At 34.7% G+C, this 19,581-nt stretch overlaps 3 protein-coding genes across 3 annotated transcripts in view; 2 read left to right on the forward strand and 1 right to left on the reverse strand.

Moving 5' to 3' along the window:
• Positions 1–19,581, forward strand: part of LOC138702314 (leukocyte elastase inhibitor-like) — a 163,491-nt gene that overhangs the window by 8,295 nt on the left and 135,615 nt on the right. The window lies entirely within an intron of this gene.
• LOC138702311 (cuticle protein 19-like) lies at positions 3,185–3,998 on the forward strand. Its single transcript, XM_069829902.1, has 3 exons — positions 3,185–3,243; positions 3,358–3,441; positions 3,598–3,998. The coding sequence occupies exons 1-3, from the start codon at positions 3,229–3,231 to the stop codon at positions 3,841–3,843; spliced, it is 345 nt and encodes a 114-aa protein (XP_069686003.1). The 5' UTR covers positions 3,185–3,228; the 3' UTR covers positions 3,844–3,998.
• LOC138702313 (cuticle protein 19-like) lies at positions 13,929–18,975 on the reverse strand. The gene is made up of 2 exons (XM_069829903.1): positions 18,898–18,975; positions 13,929–14,227 (listed from the first exon to the last, which is right to left on the reverse strand). Exons 1-2 carry the CDS (start codon positions 18,946–18,948, stop codon positions 13,982–13,984), a joined length of 297 nt encoding a protein of 98 aa, XP_069686004.1. The 5' UTR covers positions 18,949–18,975; the 3' UTR covers positions 13,929–13,981.

Below are 19,581 nucleotides of genomic sequence, written 5' to 3' on the forward strand. Positions count from 1 at the left end.
ACGAAGTGATCGATATAATTTTATTCAGGAATGAAACGTTTTTTCCAACTAGTTCACTGAGAGACAAGACGCGACCTTAGTCTGGGTGGCGCAGGATAATAGCGGTACTTTCTCGACCTCTTGGGACCTAATTGAAGTGTCTCATTTCCCGGGATCGTCCAGAACTTTCCGATCTCTCAGTATGAACGAAGGTAAAATAAGTACAATTACATTTTATATTGGTTAAAATTGTATGTTAGAAATATTTCTACTTCTCAGTTGTACTTTTAAAACATAGAGCCCTAATGTACAGAGGTGGGCAAAAAGATGTCCACGTTGAAATTATTGAGTCTTAACGCGCGGTTCACATGAGAAACGGTACAATTTAATATCGATATTTTAATATTTGCTTAGTTTCCAACTGCAGCATTTCGTTACCGCCGCCAGATATAATTATAAAGAGGGTTGTTTCCGATTTCTGGAAACGAATTTGAATGATGTCAGGAATCACACCGACAGCTGAATTGCGGCGAGAGGTGACAGACCAGTAGTGAGTGATCGCATAATCAGAGTGCACGGTGTATCACAGTAGCAATGCCCAAGAAAATCGAGCCTTTTGGGAGGAGTACATAACAACCCTTTCCGATGTCAAGTACAGTTACGTGAAAATCATAGGAGCCTGCAAAAAATGTGGTTTCGTTATTTCCAAGAAAGGTATCTTCTGTGTACTTAATAAGACTGGCAAAGCTCGAGTGGGATTAATTTCAGAGGGGGAAAAAGCAAGCATATCTACCCCCCCCCGCCATAAGCCCCACGAAATAATACAAATTAATTCCATTCGAGCTTTATCAATCTTATTAAGTACACAGAAGATGCCTTTCTTGGAAATAACGAAACCTCGTTTATTGCAGGCTTCTTTTAACTTGGCATTGGAAAGAATCGTAATGTACCCCTCCCAAAAAGGCTCGATTTTCCTGGGAATTGCTGCTGTGAGACACCGTGCACTCTGAGATCACTCACTACTGGTCTGTCGCCTCTCACCACAGTTCAGCTATCGTGCGACACTCCTGACGCACATGACGTCATTCAAATTCGTTTTCAGAGATCGGAAACGACTCTGTAGTCGTAAGCAGTACATGGTGCTGTCAAAAAACACATTGTGTCCGTTAGGCTCAAAATCCCACAGCTGTCTTTTCTTAATTTGGTTCAAATAAGGCTCTCTTCAGTAGGCCTTACTTTTTTGTGTGCAGGAAATATTTGATTGCATAAGAGGTGAACACTCCGTCAATAGTATCTGGAGACCGATTATTGAATGTCGGATAAATTGTTCTCATCTTCTTTGAAAAAAATGAATGAATGAATGAATGAATGAATGAATGAATGAATGAATGAATGAATGAATGAATGAATGAATGAATGAATGAATGTAAAAGAGGACATATACCATGGTTCGTTTCCTTTTCGGTGTCGAGATTTGTAATCCCTTAGAGAAACAACACATTAGACAGATACACATTGTGTGCGCGCCTCTCTTGCCGTGTCGTCAGCACAGAGCAGAACCATTGCGGAGAGAACAGAACGTACACCAAAAGACACGCACCCAACCCCTGGAGGAAGATGAAACACTTAAAATTTCTAAGGCGGGAATCGAATAAAGGACTGGTTGGTTGGGAACCACTACGCTATACATTAAAATACAAAATAATAAATTAAAATAAAATTTCACTTTTTGAATTACATTCCTTTCAGTTATAAGCCCTTTTCTCTGCCATAGTTTTGTAAAAATTTAGGCTATATAGTTCTTTTTCCTTCCTTTCCCCTTTTTGTTATCTTTATCAGCCGATTAATTTATTATCATAGCCTTTTTATCGTGAATTTTATTTAATTTTCGTATATCTTTTCCTTTTTATTAATATTTTACTACATTCCATTTTGATATATTCTTCCTTACGTTTTTCTATATTAACCATTTGTACTAAATGAGTTGCTTTCACTATATTCCAATGTATTTTACTTTCTTTTTTTTTCCTATTATGGTATTATTTTCATGTTGTTTAGTGTCGATTTTATTATTATTATTATTATTTTAATATGTTAGTATTCTGTTCTTTAACTTTTTGTTAAATTTTAACTGCTTTGTGACCTGGTAGAGTGTAAGAGAAGGCCCTATGGCCTTAACTCTGCCAGTATAATAAAGAATTATTAATTATTATTATTAAAATAAAATGGCGGACCTATGCTATGTATTCAGGGTGCAAAGTGAAATAACCCTGCAGATTTTCACAGCGAATAGCTCATGTAGTATGTAGCAAAAAAGTATAATACCATATTGGTGGAAAGTCCAAAGTTTTCTTAAAAAATAAGGTTTTTCCCAAATGTTTAACAACCTCTGATTCAGTAACTATTACGAGTAGGATCGTGATTTCTGTCTATATCGATAGCAAATATAATAAAGAATAATTCATCTCTTGGACGTATTTCAATAGCATTGACTGTTTTCTTGTAAATTTAATTTAAAAACCATTAATTTCAAGCCACTGATCGATGCGTCCAGCTTGCAATATTATAACCAGAAAGGGTGATGGGGAGGTAGTTTACTAATGCAGACAGACTTGACTTCCTTGACCTCTTACATCTGTATTACGAGAAGAAAGAGCAGTGTGTTAGCGACGATGTTGCCAGACTGGTGAAACTTCCAACTCAGTTTTCTAATTAACCATGCATTTAATCACAAAACGTAATATAGGTTTTCTATTCATTTAAGTGTACCCTATCGTCCCTTTCAGGATTACATCACTTCTACCCTCTATGTTTCAAATTTATTGGAGTATTATTATACTTTCAAGGAAAATATTCTCCCTCCGATAACTTTAATCATAACTGATGCTTTTGCCTTACTGAACAATATAATAATCTTTTAATATAAATGAGACCAAATCAGGATATATGTATGATGTAATTTGTGTCTTATATGGAATATTTTGACCATCTTACAATAAAATGAAACTAATACTAATTCGATATAAATAACAGCATATGAAGAAAAAAATAAATTTGTTACTTGACTGTAGAAAGATCAAATTTCCGGTGCGTTCATAAGTCGATGCACAATTATGTATAGAATCCTATGACATAACTCGAAAGCCAGTGAAATTCTGCACAACACACACTATAAAAGAATAACTCTAGCGTGTAACTTCACACTCGTCTGATAGATCACCCAAGCAACACATAGGCTACACCACCACAATGCAGCAAACTAAGGTACCTTGTATGACTAAGAAAAATATTTTCAATATATATTCAATTTTGTTACTCTCTTAACATCATGATGGTAGTAAATAGTCCAGTAGTTTAACGAAATTTCTCTTTTATAAGGTTGTTCCGTTCATTGCCGTTCTCCTGCTTCTGCTGGCTGCAGTAAATGCTTTCCCTGGACATTTGGTAGATGAACAACATTATGTATGTATATTAAACTTCATGTAACACCTTTCAACGTAAAAGCGAAAAAAAAAACTTCTAATAATTAATTACTTAATATTTTACTTATTTCATAGAGTAGGCCTGGTATATAATTTCATAGTAAATTCTCTACTGAACTAATGCTTCATAATTCAGGAACATCCTCAGTACAAGTTCGAATACGCCGTGCATGACCCACATACCGGTGACGTCAAGGAACAGTGGGAGTCCAGGGATGGAGACGCAGTGAAGGGATCTTACAGTCTGAAGGAAGCTGATGGAGGAACCCGCACCGTGGAGTACCACGCCGACAAACACAACGGTTTCGTCGCCGTCGTCAAGAAAGCTGGAGGACACTCCAAACCTGAGATCACTTACCACGGAGCCAAGCCTCATTACTAAATGTTCAGTGAATATACAGTATCAATTGCAATAGGTACATTGTAACAACATGTTATGAGATTGTTTATAATAAATTATTTAAATTGATATGTGTTTCTCATCTCAGTGACTGTGGTATATGTTTGACAGCACAGTGATTAAGCTGGAGTTCAATTACACATATTAATACTATTTCCAGTTATATACTGAGTTAATCAATTGAAGAGTCACAGATTATATTGTGAGCAGAGGACTCAAAACAATATACAGCAATCATTCAATGTCATAAGTATGGTGATATTCGATTTTAGACTACATTATTACTTGTTACCATGGAAACAATCTTAGCTTCCTATGCAGCAGTGATACACGGAAAGAAAAATCATCGTACGTGGTTTTGATTAGTGTATAGTTTGCAATTTTAAGAAATTTATGAAAGACGATAACTTCAGGTAAAATGACGGAAACAGCGCTGGCCGGGGTTAGTCATCAAGAAAAAAACTACACACCAATCCTGGGATCAATTGTTACGAAGTTAAGTTTCATCGCTCAATTTAGTACTAATAATTAGGACTAGGATTCCTAGGTTTTAACCTATTTTTTCTTTTCTGTAAAGGCCTATAATGTATAATGTATTTCTGGTGGTGTGGAAGAGAAGGCCTGATGGTCTTAACTACACCATAATAAATAAATAAATAAATAAATATATATATAAATAAATAATTAGGTAAGTAAATAAGTAAATAATTTCAATCGATATGTTTGTTGTACATTTCTTGTAGCAAAGTATGCGATTTTCATTGGTCATAAAAGTGCCTAAAATAAGGTATTCAACCTAAAATATCCTAAACCATTAATTCGGTCTAATGTCCATTTATATTTATCTATTGAAATAAATTGTATCCTATAATAATAATAATAATAATAATAATAATAATAATAATAATAATTCTTTATTTATACTGGCAGAGTTAAGGCCATAGGGCCTTCTCTTACACTCTACCAGATCACAAAGTATACAAGCAGTTAAAATTTAACAAAAAGTTAAAGAACAGAATACTAACATATTACAAAGAGAAATAATAATAGCATAATAAATCGACACCGAACAACATGAAAATAATACCATAATAAAAAAGAATGTAAAATACATTGGAATATAGTGAAAGCAACTCATTTAGTACAAATATGATATATGATATGATATGATATGATATGATATGATATGATATGATATGATATGATATGATATGATATGATATGATATGATATGATATGATATGATATGATATGATATGATATGATATGATATGATATGATATGATATATGATATGATATATATTTGTCGTTAAGCACTTCCGGTGATATGGCACTTCACATATTTTGCATAAATTGTATATATAAAAGAAAAAAATAGATTGAAACCTAAGAATACTAGCTATATTTATAATTGACTATTTCCACCAATTAAACCTATGAGACTTCAATTTAAAAACTAGATTATTTACGTGTGACAGAAACACACTTCTGTTTTGAACAGAAAAAGCATAGCTGGTACGATTTACTACTGCTTCACGCAGTACAAAAATGTGTAATGAGACTACAGAAAATCATTCATCCCAGAACATTTAGGCATGTAAGTAGTTGTTCACTGCAATGTTAAAGAATAGGGATACTAAACTGTGTTGTGTATAAGTGTATTTAAAACACTGTTGTTTTTAATAAGGAAAGTTATTTTGTAAAATTAGTATTTTTTAAATTAATAATTTAATTAGTAACATTTAAGCAATCTCTTCAACATGATGAAAGTAATATTTTTTCATGTTTCAACAAGAAAACCTGAAAAAGCTAATTTCACATATAAAAAGCCTAAAATGAACGTTCAGAGGACCTAAAAATCCGAGCCCTACTAATAATATATACATATACTGTAGACCTATATTACATATACGTAAAAAAAAATACATTTCGTACATTGTTGTCTGTATGTGTAGTACCGCACCGTAAGTACGAAATTTCGTACATAGACATCACCTCAATCCACTTAAAGTGCGTTCGTGAATGTTGAAATAATAATTGTTTTGTATGCACATAATATTTAAGATAGATAATTTAAAATGAATTAATTTCGGCCAGTGTATGGGACCGGTGCCCACCCAGCATCGTGATGCACTTTGGGAGCTACGACAGGCAGCGAAATCCGGTTGCGAAAGCCAGCTATAACGGCTGGGGGGATCATCGTACTAACCACACAATACCTCCATTCTGGTTGGATGATCGTCCACCTCTGCTTCGGCATGTGGACGTGAGGACAGCAGCCGCCTGGTCGATCTGGGCCCTTCATGGACTGTAGCGCCACGGATTATTATTATTTATATTATTATTATTGTTATTATTATTATTTATTAATTGAAAATGAATTGCAGATACTATTAATGTGAGGAACTTAGAAGGAGACTAGTAGGATAGAGATGAATGGCGGAAAAGAATTTTGGCGCAGGAAGATGCTTGAGAGAGCCACCGACGTAGCTCGGTCGGCTGAGGCGCTTGCCTGCCGATCCGGAGTTCGATTTCCGTTAGGGCTGATTAACTGGTTGGGTTTTTCCCGAGGTTTTCTCAAAACATAGGGCGAATGTCAGGTAGACTATGGCGAATCCTCGGCCTCATCTCGCCAAATACCATCTCACTATCACCAATCCCATCGACGCTAAATAACCTAGTAGTTGATACAGCGTCGTTAAATAATCAAAGTAAAATAAAAAAATGCTTGAGCATCTAAAAACCTGTTATATATAATTGAAAAGCACGGGAATTCCACTTCTTACATTTTCCATAATCACTCAGACAGCCTATAAAATAAAGAAGTACATTTAAAAACACGATGTGAAAGCTGTAATTGTTAAAATCCCACCCACTCATTCCAAATAAATGCTTTCCTTAGACACAATTTCGCAAAATAAGGCAGATTCCAACGCCACCTTTTTTTTTTTTTTATGAATCAGCAAAGTCTTATTTATGTGTGTGTTGTTGTTTATTGACTTTTCTGGCTTTGAGCCAGAGGCCGTTTTAGAGTCTTATACGTGCATGATGCCCTCTCCAGCCATTGTACATAAATAATAATAAATATATATTTACATATATGACACTATTTCTGGCATAAGTGCCAGTAGGTGGTGAGTGTAGTGATTGGTTCCTTTTATTTTGGTGTAGGCCTAATTTGTTAATTTGCGATACTTAAGGAATGGTGAACGGGACAAGAGTTCGGGGTAAAAGATATCAGTCGATAGACAACGTCAAGGTATTATATGGGGAGATTAAGAGGAAAGCAAAAAATTGGGAAGAATGGGAAATGCTGGGTTTGCAGTTATAGACCTGCTCTTGGGCAGAACACTGTGCATACATAGGTACATTTTTTTTTTTTTTTTGAGATTTTTAAGTTTCCCCTTCCGGTGCCAGAAGCGTCTGAATGGTTATGGAGACTTTCATGGTGTAGTGTTATTTTATTGATCTGCCTCTCTGTTGCTGTCGTGTGTCCTCTCAGACAGTATTCAAATTTCCAACACGTGTTTGCGGTTTTGTTTGTGTGTTTTAGTTTGGTGGTTGGGGCTGGTGGTAGTTGTAGAGGAGTTTCTCCAGTGTTGTTCTGTTGTTTGTGTTCGGTGGATTTGCGAAGATGTGTTGTGTATATACGCGATTTACTGCCGAATGTGTGTATTTCCTGTTTATGTTGTTTAGATGTGTGAAGAGTGGCTTCGTTTTTGTCTGTTGAGTAAGATTCAGTGCTCTACTGACGAATGGATAAATCTCACCCTCGGCTCTCTTCACTGCGCATGCGCGGTATGTGACAAGGTTAGTAGTTTAATTGAGGGCAGGCAGAGGATCTTAAATCATTGAAATCTTTTCACATATTCGTCGGCCTCACGTCACTTAGATATCCCCTCAACTAACCCACTAATCACGTCACATACCTTTGAAAGACTTTCAGACAGCTTCAGAGCAGATGATAACTCGATTGTATGCTTACATCGGAGCACAGACGATTAGCGCATGCGCAGTGAAGATAGCCGACGGTTAGCTTTATCCACTCGTGGTCTACGGGGCTTGGAAGCATAAAAATTACGTCATATTTAAATGGCCGCATCCTTCAATTTAAGTTTCATGCAAACTTTACAAGCTGTTTTCTCACATTTTTCTTCAGCACATTTCGTCAAGCTCAAAATGTAAAGGCTCTTACAATTTTGATGCTAGGAATATACAATTTTTACTGCGTGTTCTATAATACTATGGTTAACGAAACACAATAGCAGTTTTTTTTATAAACTAAATACTTTCGAAATTAAAATATATTTATTGGACATTAAAATTAAAATTTTGAATTTTTGTATCTATTTTTTTTATTTTCTGTTTATAGCTGTACATTTTAAATTCTGAATACTGCGTTCTTTTCTAATTATATCAGAGATGACGTAAAAAAGTCATATATAAAGCTTGAATTTTGTATGTTTTTTTTAAACAATTTTAATAACTCAGAAACCATTGATCTGATCGCAATGAAATTTATACGTAAGAATATTTATAGTAAGGGGATGAATTATACAAAATATGAAGTCTCTACCTTAAAAATTATATGAAATAGAAATTTCTCCCTTAATTCTCCTTAATATACCAAAATAAGACATTAAGTTGATAACAGAATTGAATGATATTTACAGATTTGCCATAGCAAACATTTTACAAACTAAAACTGAGAGAAATTCTTGCACATTTTTAGGAAATTAACGTTACCCTTCTTCCCTTGAACTCGACTGCATATGGAGTTTTGTACTGTCCGTCCGAGTGATTGTGTCGCATCTCGGTTTTCTCCACCAGTTTCTGCTAGCCCCTCTGTAATAGTCTTAAATGACCAAGTTGTTATTTTTTTCTCCTCTCTCTTCTTCATTTTTTTTATTTTCTTTTTTTTTTATTATCTTGATATATTACTTAATCATTTGTATTTGCATGCCATTTAGTACGACTTCGCTAATCAACATTTTATGTCTTGTAACCTACATGTATTCTCCTATTAGTATATTAACTGTATAATATATCTCAAGTGAATTAATCGTCGAATTTATCTCGAGCATTTTAGGTCTTATAAATTGTGTGTGTGTGTGTGTGTGTCTGTGTGTGCGTGTGCGTGTGCGTGTGCACGTGTTTTTTTTCCCCTTAAGTTATGTAACTGATTTTGATTATGTGTAATTTTCTACTTTATTTTATATATTATGTAACCGATCTTGACTATTTGTAATTTTATATTATGTGACTGATCTTGACTATTGTAATTTTCTACTATATTTTATGTGATTTCTAAGGTATTTTCTTTTGTGTTGTTTCGTAATCTAATTTTGTATTTCATGTATATTATTGAAACCTGGTTGAGTGGAAGAGAAGGCCTCATGGCCTTAACTCTGCCAGGCAAAATAAACCTACTACTACTACTACTACTACTGCTGCTGCTGCTGCTGCTGCTGCTGCTGCTGCTGCTGGTACTACACACTTATCTATTTCCTGAAAATATTTTCTGTTCGAAATTGAACTTCTACATAATATTTCACAATTATTTAAAATAACTTCAAGAAAAGAGCACCGCTAAGTAAGTAATTGTCGCGTGATTTCAACCGTTCAATGACTCTGCAACATAACCACTAGAACGAACAGTAGCAGACAAGTGCGTGACGTCACGAACGTCACCCCACGGGCTGTGCTCTTACGTGCGTCAGCACCTCTTGGCCCATTCACAGTAACCCTGCCGGTACATTGGTTTAAATGGTATAGAAAAGTCGATAATGAGCAGGGGCGTATTTTGCGGGCTACCGGGGCTACCGGCGGTAGCCCAAGGAAATTACAAAAGAAAAAGTTTATAATATAACATAATGTAATAATTTTGTATTATTAGTTTTACCATAGTAATTAAAATTAAAGTAATTGTTAGATATATTTTGTGTAATAATAGGGTCAGCGGTAGCCCAAACCCTTTAACCAGTATACGCCACTGATAATGAGAGACCCTATGATTCTTATTGCTCTAATTCCAATGCAGTTGTGAGATTTGTGTCACTTCGTTTTTTGTCCAATCGGTTAGAGATATTTTATTTATTTTTTAAATATTTTTAAAGAATTCGTGTAAATATTCTTATGGTAAGAGGAACAATTTTATTGGTAATACACTTTCCTCTCCTTAGATATCACACGCAGTATCCAAGTATTCGAGATATGCCCCATTAACATCCTAAATTCATTCTTTGCCATTCCTTTCATGAAACTACAATTTTTTATATTTGTTTTCCTTGTTAACTGAAATTTTTGGAGATAATTTAGTGAAATTGTGCATGCTTCTGTTTTTGTCATTAACATACCGTAGATATTTGATGAAATATATTTATTTATTTTTAAGAAATAATAACTGCAATGAAACTGTTAAAATAATAATGCATTGTATAAAAATTAAAGATTTTTTTTTTCAATAAGTAATCAAAAGACTTTGTTTATGTAATTATTAAATTATTACAGGCATTCCGAAGAAATAATATAACTTATAAATTCATACATTTTTGGAAAATATCAGCGATCTGATGTAATAACTTCTCAGTTCTCATCCAAATTTTCTGAAATTGAGGACCTAACATTCTAAATGTGCTAAGTGCCAAAAACAACTTTCTGAGATATTGATGAAAAACACACTGCGAAATGCATGTTGAGATACCTAAAACACCGTTTTTGGCGCAGGAATGGGTCACTTACAATTGAGCTACGACAAAGATAATTTAGTATTATATTCTCATATGGATGTTCCTCCATTAGATTGAATAAAATGATGTTTAAAAAATCGGCACTTAGCACATTTAAAATGTTAGGTATTCAATTGCTGTCAATTTGTAACAGTTCTTTGAAAATATTAAAAATTCAGAGTAAAAGGGAGGAACGTATTGTGGCTATGACAAATTTCATTTCTCTAGGACTTTTACTTACTTACTTACTTAATAATGGCTTTTAAAGAACCCTCAGGTTCATTGCCGCCCTCACATAAGCCTGCCAAAGGTCCCTATCCTGAGCAAGATTAATCCAGTCCCTACCATCATATCCCACCTCCCTCAAATCCATTTTAATATTATCCTCCCATCTACGTCTCGGCCTCCCCAAAGGTCTTATTCCCTCCGGCCTTCAAACAGACACTCTATATGCATTTTTGGATTCGCCCATACGTGCTACATGCCCTGCCCATCTCAAACGTCTGGATTTAATGTTCCTAATTATGTCAGGTGAAGAATACAATGCGTGCAGTTCTGCGTTGTGCAACTTTCTCCATTCCCCTATAACTTCATCCCTCTTAGCCCCAAATATTTTCCTAAGAACCTTATTCTCAAACACCCTTAATCTCTTATCCTCTCTCAAAGTGAGAGTCCAAGTTTCACAACCATAAAGAACAACCGGTAATATAACTGTTTTATAAATTCTAACTTTCAGACTTTTTGACAGCAGACTAGAAGACAAAAGCTTCTCAACCATATATTATCACGCATTTCTCATATTTATTCTGCGTTTAATTTCCTCCCGAGTGTCATTTAAATATTTGTTACTGTTGCTTCAAGATACTTGAATTTTTCAACCTCTTCGAAGGATAAATCTCCAATTTTTATAGTTCCATTTCGTACAATATTCTGGCTAGGACTTATACTGAGATTTAAAATATTGCTTGCAAAGCTGTACCTCCGGGAAAAAAAAGAAACTTCCTGTCTGAGAATACGTTTTTAATTCTACACACATTGACTTCTCCGTCAAAATAATTGACGTTTATATATCGTTTTACTTCATCCCTTACTTATATTAGAAATTATCAACAATAACACAGTACAAACCATTATTTTGAAACTAATTTCTGTTTCTTGATACAGATTCATAATTGGACGGAGTTACGCAATAATAGACCAATCGACAATTTGAAAAAAAAAAAAATATATATATATATATTTTTTTTTTTTTTCACAAATCTGTTGATGGCAGGCTAATTTAACTCTGAAAAACTTCAAGAATGCGATATCTGAATTTTGTTGCCATTTATAAGCAAATATTCGTTTATTGCATGAAATTCATTTATTTATTTTGCTTTGAAATATTAATTCAACTGCTGGTCTCTTATTAAAAATCGGTTATTCTTTTATGGTATTATTTGTGCTATCTTTTGTAATATAATACTTGTTGCATAAAATGTTTTATAAAAAAAAAACAGATTTATTTCAATGGCCAATATCTCGAAACAGGTTTTTGGCTCTTGGTCTGTTATTGCGTAACTTCGTGCAGTTATTGCAGTAGAAATTTTTATGAATTCTTCTGCACCATTATCACAAATAGACTCATGTACATCGAAAAAGAAAGACATTCGATTAATAGTATAGCGTCGCTTAAGACGCAATTCCTCGTATAACACAAAATAAAAATTTCACAAGAGAATTAAAAAAAAATCTTTTTGTCCCTTTTATTCGCGGACTTACTGTACGTGGTATTGAAATTGTTATTTTTATGCGATTAATATTAAAATGTGATTTACGAGACTTTTCATGTATGTGTTCATCACTCAGACAAATTCAACGGTACAAAAACTCAATTTCGAAAGTTTTGAGACTTACGTGTAGTTGTACTTTAAAGCAAGGCGATAGGTAAAAGAGATATGCAGGGTGTATTAAAAGGAACTTCCTATTTTAAATGTTTTATAACCTTGTTGTTTATTGCCATAAATTGTTTCAAAAAGGAAAACATTAAGAAGCCTGTTAGTTTTCAAAATTCAGCATAGATTTCTGCAATTTGCGCACATCGGACTCGTGTTTAAATAATACTTTTGCTCCGCCTAATTCAAAGAACAAAATCCTCATCGTGAATCACAGAAGATGCGACGAGCAAGAAACGCTTCCTCATGTCTTGGGTTTCTGCCATCATGGAGAATTGCTCCGAATCAACAGACATAATACGGTTTGTTCTCTCATCGTATCTTCAATCCGTCAGATGAGGTTTATGAGGAGGTTGGTTGCATCTCTTCTGATGGCTCTGATATCATCATAATTGATCGGCAGAAGGATAAGGGTGTCATTCTTGATCCCACAATCCGTTTCGAGATGCATGAGCAACAGCCACAAGAGGTGTGTCGTGAAAAACAAGTCATATATGAGCCTTGTTGTCAGCATCTTGGAGCACAATACCACATTACACATTGGACAGTTTTTGGACTCATGTTCGGTGCCCGTGGCACGATCCCACGAGAAACTTTAAATCAACTTAAACAATTTAAAATTTCTGATGCAACGATTGATGCCATAGGATCTCATGTGTTAAAATCATCCTTAGCTATAATTAGTAATCATTTGTACCCAATAAACTTTTATTGTAAATGATTTCCTATGTTTTCATATCCTTTATCTTAATGTTTTCTTTTTCCTTTCAAATTGTCACACAATTGGTTTTAATGATTATTCTTTATGAATTGATTAGTAGGCCGATCTATTCCAACCCTTATTTAGGGCAGCTTTTTTTGTAGTTTGTATGTTTGCGATCGTGTATATTTCATAGACTTCTACTAATTCGATATAGCCTAATTGAGGAGCTTATTTTCAAAACGACTCTTGTCCCTCCATTCCTATGGCTTTGTGTGATATCACGAAAAACATTTTTAGGTCTAAAATTTCTTACCAGCTAAGCAAGAGACATTATGAAACTACAGAGGTTGGGTGCCTTTAGAATTAAATGGGAGCATGAGATTCTTTTATTCCAAAGCTGGAACTAATATCTTGTAGCAATTTTTACTGTTTACAAGAGTCAGTTTGATTCCAATAGTCATATTTAACTGAAGATTTTAGTGGTTTAGAAGCCGTTCTGAAGCCAAGTCATGACAGTTGTATGTAGAGTTATATTTGAAGAATACATGGACACGGGAAGCTCATTTTCGTTATCTCGTGGACAAAAGACGATTTGAAAATGAGCACCTCTATTAACCAAATGGCTCATATGCCTCAATCATTGAAATGGCAATAATAATAATTTAATTTAAAGAGATTATTTATTACAACCATACATTAAAATAAGTATATTGAAATTGTAGAGTTTTACAATGCCATATACAATATTGAATACTCAGTAATGAGGTTTGGCTCCGTGGTAAGTGATCTCAGGTTTGGAGTGTCCTCCAGCTTTCTTGACGACGGCGATGAAACCGTTGTGTTTGTCGGCGTGGTACTCCACGGTGCGGGTTCCTCCATCAGCTTCCTTCAGACTGTAAGATCCCTTCACTGCGTCTCCATCCCTGGACTCCCACTGTTCCTTGACGTCACCGGTATGTGGGTCATGAACTGCGTAATCGAACTTGTACTGGGGATGTTCCTGTTGGTATATGAGCAACGCAATGTTATAAATTCCAGTGTAAAAGTCAAGAAACATTATAAAAATGTATATTTTCAACATTTTAATAAAGTCTTGACAATTATTATATTTCTGATAAGTGTTACGAATGCTAATGCAGTTATATGTTCCCCAAACACATAACCTTTCTCATTTCTTTCCGTATGAAATTTGGCTGTTTAAGTTATATGTCGTTTTCATTATATGCATAATCCCGAATACTTTTATGTGATATTATATATCAGATATTTTTCTTTTGTTTTTATGAAAACATATTACAATGTACTCTATTTCCATGGAGAAGTATAGTCTAAACAATTTATCACCCCTATATTCCCTTTATGTGTAGAAAGTAGGGGTTTTTGTTTTCAAGCTATATTTAAATTTATAAATTAGTTATTTCGCAACTCATGTGTAGGGTTACCAACTTCGGTGGCTTCTAATTAAATCTGGTGGATTTTAGGTAGTGTTCAGATTGAGTCGTTACTCGAAGAAACTTTCAGAGCTTTCAAAAACTTGTGTGTAAATTTCTTTTTATTTTGTATCTCCATTTTTGACGTCAGAAATGTGGCATAATAAATTTCAACAACAATATTGACAATGTCTCAGATGAACAACTCTTCTCGGGTTCTTAGCCAGGTGAGTTGGATATTTGCTTCCAAGCTTTCGATGGCTAGCTCTGCCATCTTCTTCAGGGAATGAAGTGTCGTGGGATCGAAAAATCGAAGGAGAATTGGGAGGAAAATTTAAAAGGTACGCAAAACGCGTCCTTACAAGGGGTTGGGGGCTGTACAAAACTAAATATGTGAGCTCCAAGCCTGTTGGCCACTAGTCTCACTCCGGGTTACGCTGCTCCTCTGAAGGAGCTCTAGAAAATTTTGAAGGGGAAGCCGAAATTGGACGTAACCTCTTAGGTACCACATACGCGAGGGGGACTGAGATTTGATCAAGTGATCACGGAACGGGGCGAGGAGGAGTTGGCTGGTGTTTGCCGTTAGGATGGCAAGACGCCGTCATCTGTTGTTCGATGACAAAGCATGTGAAGGCCGTCGGAAGAAGCGCCGTGAAATCTAAATCTGCAATTTGAGAGGTCCCTGTCCTTTCAATTTGCGACTAATTGAGTGACCTCGTATATTTAATAGACTATTTATAGTATCTGAACTGTCGTGGGATCATGTCTAGCCGGTATATATATATATATATATATATATATATATATATATATATATATATATATATATATATATCAGTGGAGCTCCTCTTTGCGGGCCAATCAGGAGCTAGTTCCTAGTCTCTACCGTCTGCTGCATTCTGGTTGGTCGAAGCGTGGCCAATCAGGAGTTAGTTGCTGGTCCCGGCTGCCTGCAGTGTGCTAGACATGGTTCCACGACACTTCATTCCCTGAAGAAGATGGCAGATCTAGCCATCGAAAGCTTGGAAGCAAACATCAACCCACCTGACTGACAACCCGAGAAGTTATTCTACATCAAAGGCCGGGAAAGTCTCAAGTCATGCAATATCTCCGTTGAACATTTTTGTTTACACCGTCTTGAGCTTCTCTTGAATTATCCAATAGCAAGAAAGCAAAACTACATTGAAGGCTGTTTGTCTGAATTTATAGCGGATAGCTCGTAACTGTAATTGCAATATGATATGATGTGATATATATTTACGTCACAGCACTTCTTTACATGTAACTCGTATACTGTGTACCTTTAACACATTATTACATTAACAAATTCTTTGCCGTATACGTCTACACAAATAACACTAATTTACACTATGTACCTTTTTATTACTCGGTCTAATTTCCCATTCAATATTTATCCCACATTTCCTTTGCTATGTTAGTTGGAAAACCTCAGGAGAAAGGATCTTTGAGGAGGTCAAGACGTAGATGGGAAGATAATATTGAAATAGATTTGAGAGAGATGGGATATGAAAGCAGAGACGGCATTAATTTTGCTCAGGATAGGGACTGTTGGCTGTCTTATGTAAGGGCGGCAATGAACCCTCCGGTTCCTTAAAAGTCATTTGTATGTATGTATTTGTACTAATATTCACTTTCCCCTATACATTATCATATTTTATTATGTACCCTATTCTTTTCACTGACCTTTTCTCTCTATCTTTCTCTTATATTCATTTACTGTTGCAATGTTCAAATGTTAGTACTGCTTTCTTGCTGTTACTTATTCAGTCCTATTAACACCTTTTCACTGTTATTATTCACTCTTCCTATTTGCGTTCACTTTCACTTTCTTACTACTCCACTTACACCAAATCTTTTCTCACTATTCTCTCTTCCTGTAAATACTTTTACTCTTTGTCTACACATTTGATTATACACTCTCTCACTTATACTTCTCAATCTTTTTACAGTTCCATTTTAGTTACACTTTTTGATCACATCACCACATTTTGTAATCACAATTTTAAAATCCAAATCCTTAGCTGTCCCAAGTTCTGACCTTGCTTTACTGTTCATCTCAGACTTATTTCTATCTCCGTCTTTCTTCCTATTTAGTTTTGCTTTTCTTTCAATTTCATTATCTCTTAACACTCATTGAATCTATAAATGGGTTATCTATGCTGGTACTGTTTTGAACGGTAGTAATTGCAATAACATCTTAAGGCTGGTTTACAGTAAACCGGAAAAGAGAACGAGAACGGAAAAATTGTTAAAATGTATATATTTAAATGTGAGCATTCACAATTAACGAGAAGCTTGCCGGAGCCCGGGAACGAGAACGTGAGTTTGTCCAAGTTTCAACTTTGCCGTTCTCGTTTCCGATTATAGCCTACTATTTTTTTTCTAGATTCATTCTCTTGCCATGATAAAGCTATTTGATCGTCGTGTATTTTGTAGCACGAATGTCACGACAATTTACTCATGCATGGTTTCTAACTAACTCGAAAATTCAGTAGAATCACTTTCAATATATGCTAACGTATATATGTGACCTGATTATCACATGAATTGAATTCTTAAATATTCTGTGTCATAAATTCTGCAGTTGGTCAACCTGTGTATATGTTGACTGGTTTGTTCTCACGAGAGAACGTCAATGGACAATTATACACATATAACATCAGATTGCATAAAATCGACTTTACATATCGATAAGCAAAGCCGTTTCCGTTCTTGGTTTATAGTGAATAAAAAATCTTCATTTTCACATCCTCCATTTCCATTTCTCGTTCTAGTTCTCGTTTCCGGTTTATTGTGAACCAGCCTTTACTCATCTGTATTTTAAAGGTTATTAATCGCTGTGATAGTGTGTGTGTTGTGATTACTTGTGCGTAATCATGGGGAAACGTAAAGTGACGTTCACTCAGAAATTTAGTAAGAGTGGCTTTCAGAAGTGTCAGAGGACCCTACTATAGTGAAGTGTAAATTTTGTCGATGTAATTTAAGGGCATAATTGAACTATTTAATTGACCGTCCAAAGAAAAGCATAAAACCGCCGTTCAACCATTGAGTTTAACACGCCGCCGATATATTTAATTGAAATAAGTAATAATCTACAAAAATTAAAATAAATCTGAATGGGAACATTTACAGCTCGAACAAAAAGGCGATATACGAAGCAGTAATATGTGAACTAATTTACGTTTAACCTCTTGACTATGTCCCCTGAGCAGCGATTTTGAATTGTCTATGGAACTCGAAAGAAAGAAGGGAAGGAATGGAGGAAGAAAGAAAGGAAGGAAGAAAAAACGAAGGAAGAGAAGAAGAAAGGAAGGAGTTGCAGATGTTCCGACAACATGGAATGCTCTCAGTACCACACTACTGATGCTCCGTCTTTCAGGCATGTAATTCATTTAAGGGGTTAGGTACAGCTTATAGCAGTAAAATTTTGGAAATATTCAACATTTTTTTCCTCCATTACTCTATCTTGTACAATAATGAAAATTGACATGTGTAAAACACTGTCTTTCTGCTATCTGATAAACTTATTTTTACGATTTAAAAAAAATTATATATATATATATATATATATATATATATTTCAAAATTCAAAGTTCACTGTGCAATGATGAAGCATTTCCCTCATAACTCAAAAAGTATCCAACATTCTGTGATGAAATTTTTTGTGTTTATTTATGCATGTCGTATCTACAATATGATGCAAAATCACTACGCTACCTTTGATAGATTGTCTGACAAAAAATAAATTCTTTTTAAAAATGGTCAAATATCTAACACGAAATAAAAAAAATAGTTTATTAAGGAATGTAGTTGAATGAGCATGATATTGTAAACACGAGTTTCAGCAATAAAATAAAAGAGAGAGAACATGAAAAAGTTAACAAGTTTATGAGTTATGAGGGAACGCTTCATCACTGCACAGTGAAAATATAAATATTTTTTTAAACCGTAAAAATATTTTTTTTCATATCGCAGAAGGACAGTGTTTTACACATACCAATTTACATTATTGCACAAGATACAGTAATGTAGGAACAAAATGTTGAATATTTCCAAAAAAAATTACTGCTCTAATTCTTAAATTAATGAGTTATATTTTGGTTGAGTAACTATCTGGTAAAATTTGAAAATAATTTAATAATATTAGAGAATACATTATTTATACATTCAACTTTAGTTCCAATTGATCTATAGACCTAATGCTTAGTTTATTACTTACATGGTGATAATCTTCTAGGTGTCCAGGAAATGCCGTTACACAGATAAGCATTGTAACAGCGAATACACAGATTTCAGCAACCTTATTATGAGAGAACATGAAGATTAATATTATTTTAATTTATCTGCAAAGAGAAATAAAATAGACCTAATATTATTGCAGTTCTATTATATTTCAAAATTACCTTGAACGTCTGCATGGTCGTAGGACTCGCTTCAAATATCACTTGAAAGTGTGCACTAGCAACACACAGAGCGGTGCTTTTATATCGGACGGAACGTAACAATTTCACCTGCATAGGAGTTACGTCACGGAGTCAGGTACGCATTGACGTAATTTGAAACATTGTCAGAGATATAACTAGAAACAAGAATGTTATTTCTTGAAAATGCCGTATTTTCTCGAATAAACCGCGCACCCCACTTTTAAAAGGAAAAAACTAAAAAAAAAAAAAAAAAGTGTTCACTGAAAATTAAAGACAAACACAAATACAGTTCAGGAATAGGACGCATTTCAAACCATCCTATGCATAGGCCTACATTGCAGTTGTCTTGTTTAACCGGCCGTTTGCTATTAACTTCTTCTTCTGCGATGTTTTTACTATTTAACAAATGAAATAGGCTACCAGTGCGGGAAGATAATGACATGCACTACCATCTTGCGTGGGAGATAAATCAGGCAATG

This window comes from Periplaneta americana, chromosome 6 (genome assembly GCF_040183065.1).
Source record: "Periplaneta americana isolate PAMFEO1 chromosome 6, P.americana_PAMFEO1_priV1, whole genome shotgun sequence".
Classification (NCBI taxonomy): Eukaryota; Metazoa; Arthropoda; class Insecta; order Blattodea; family Blattidae; genus Periplaneta; species Periplaneta americana.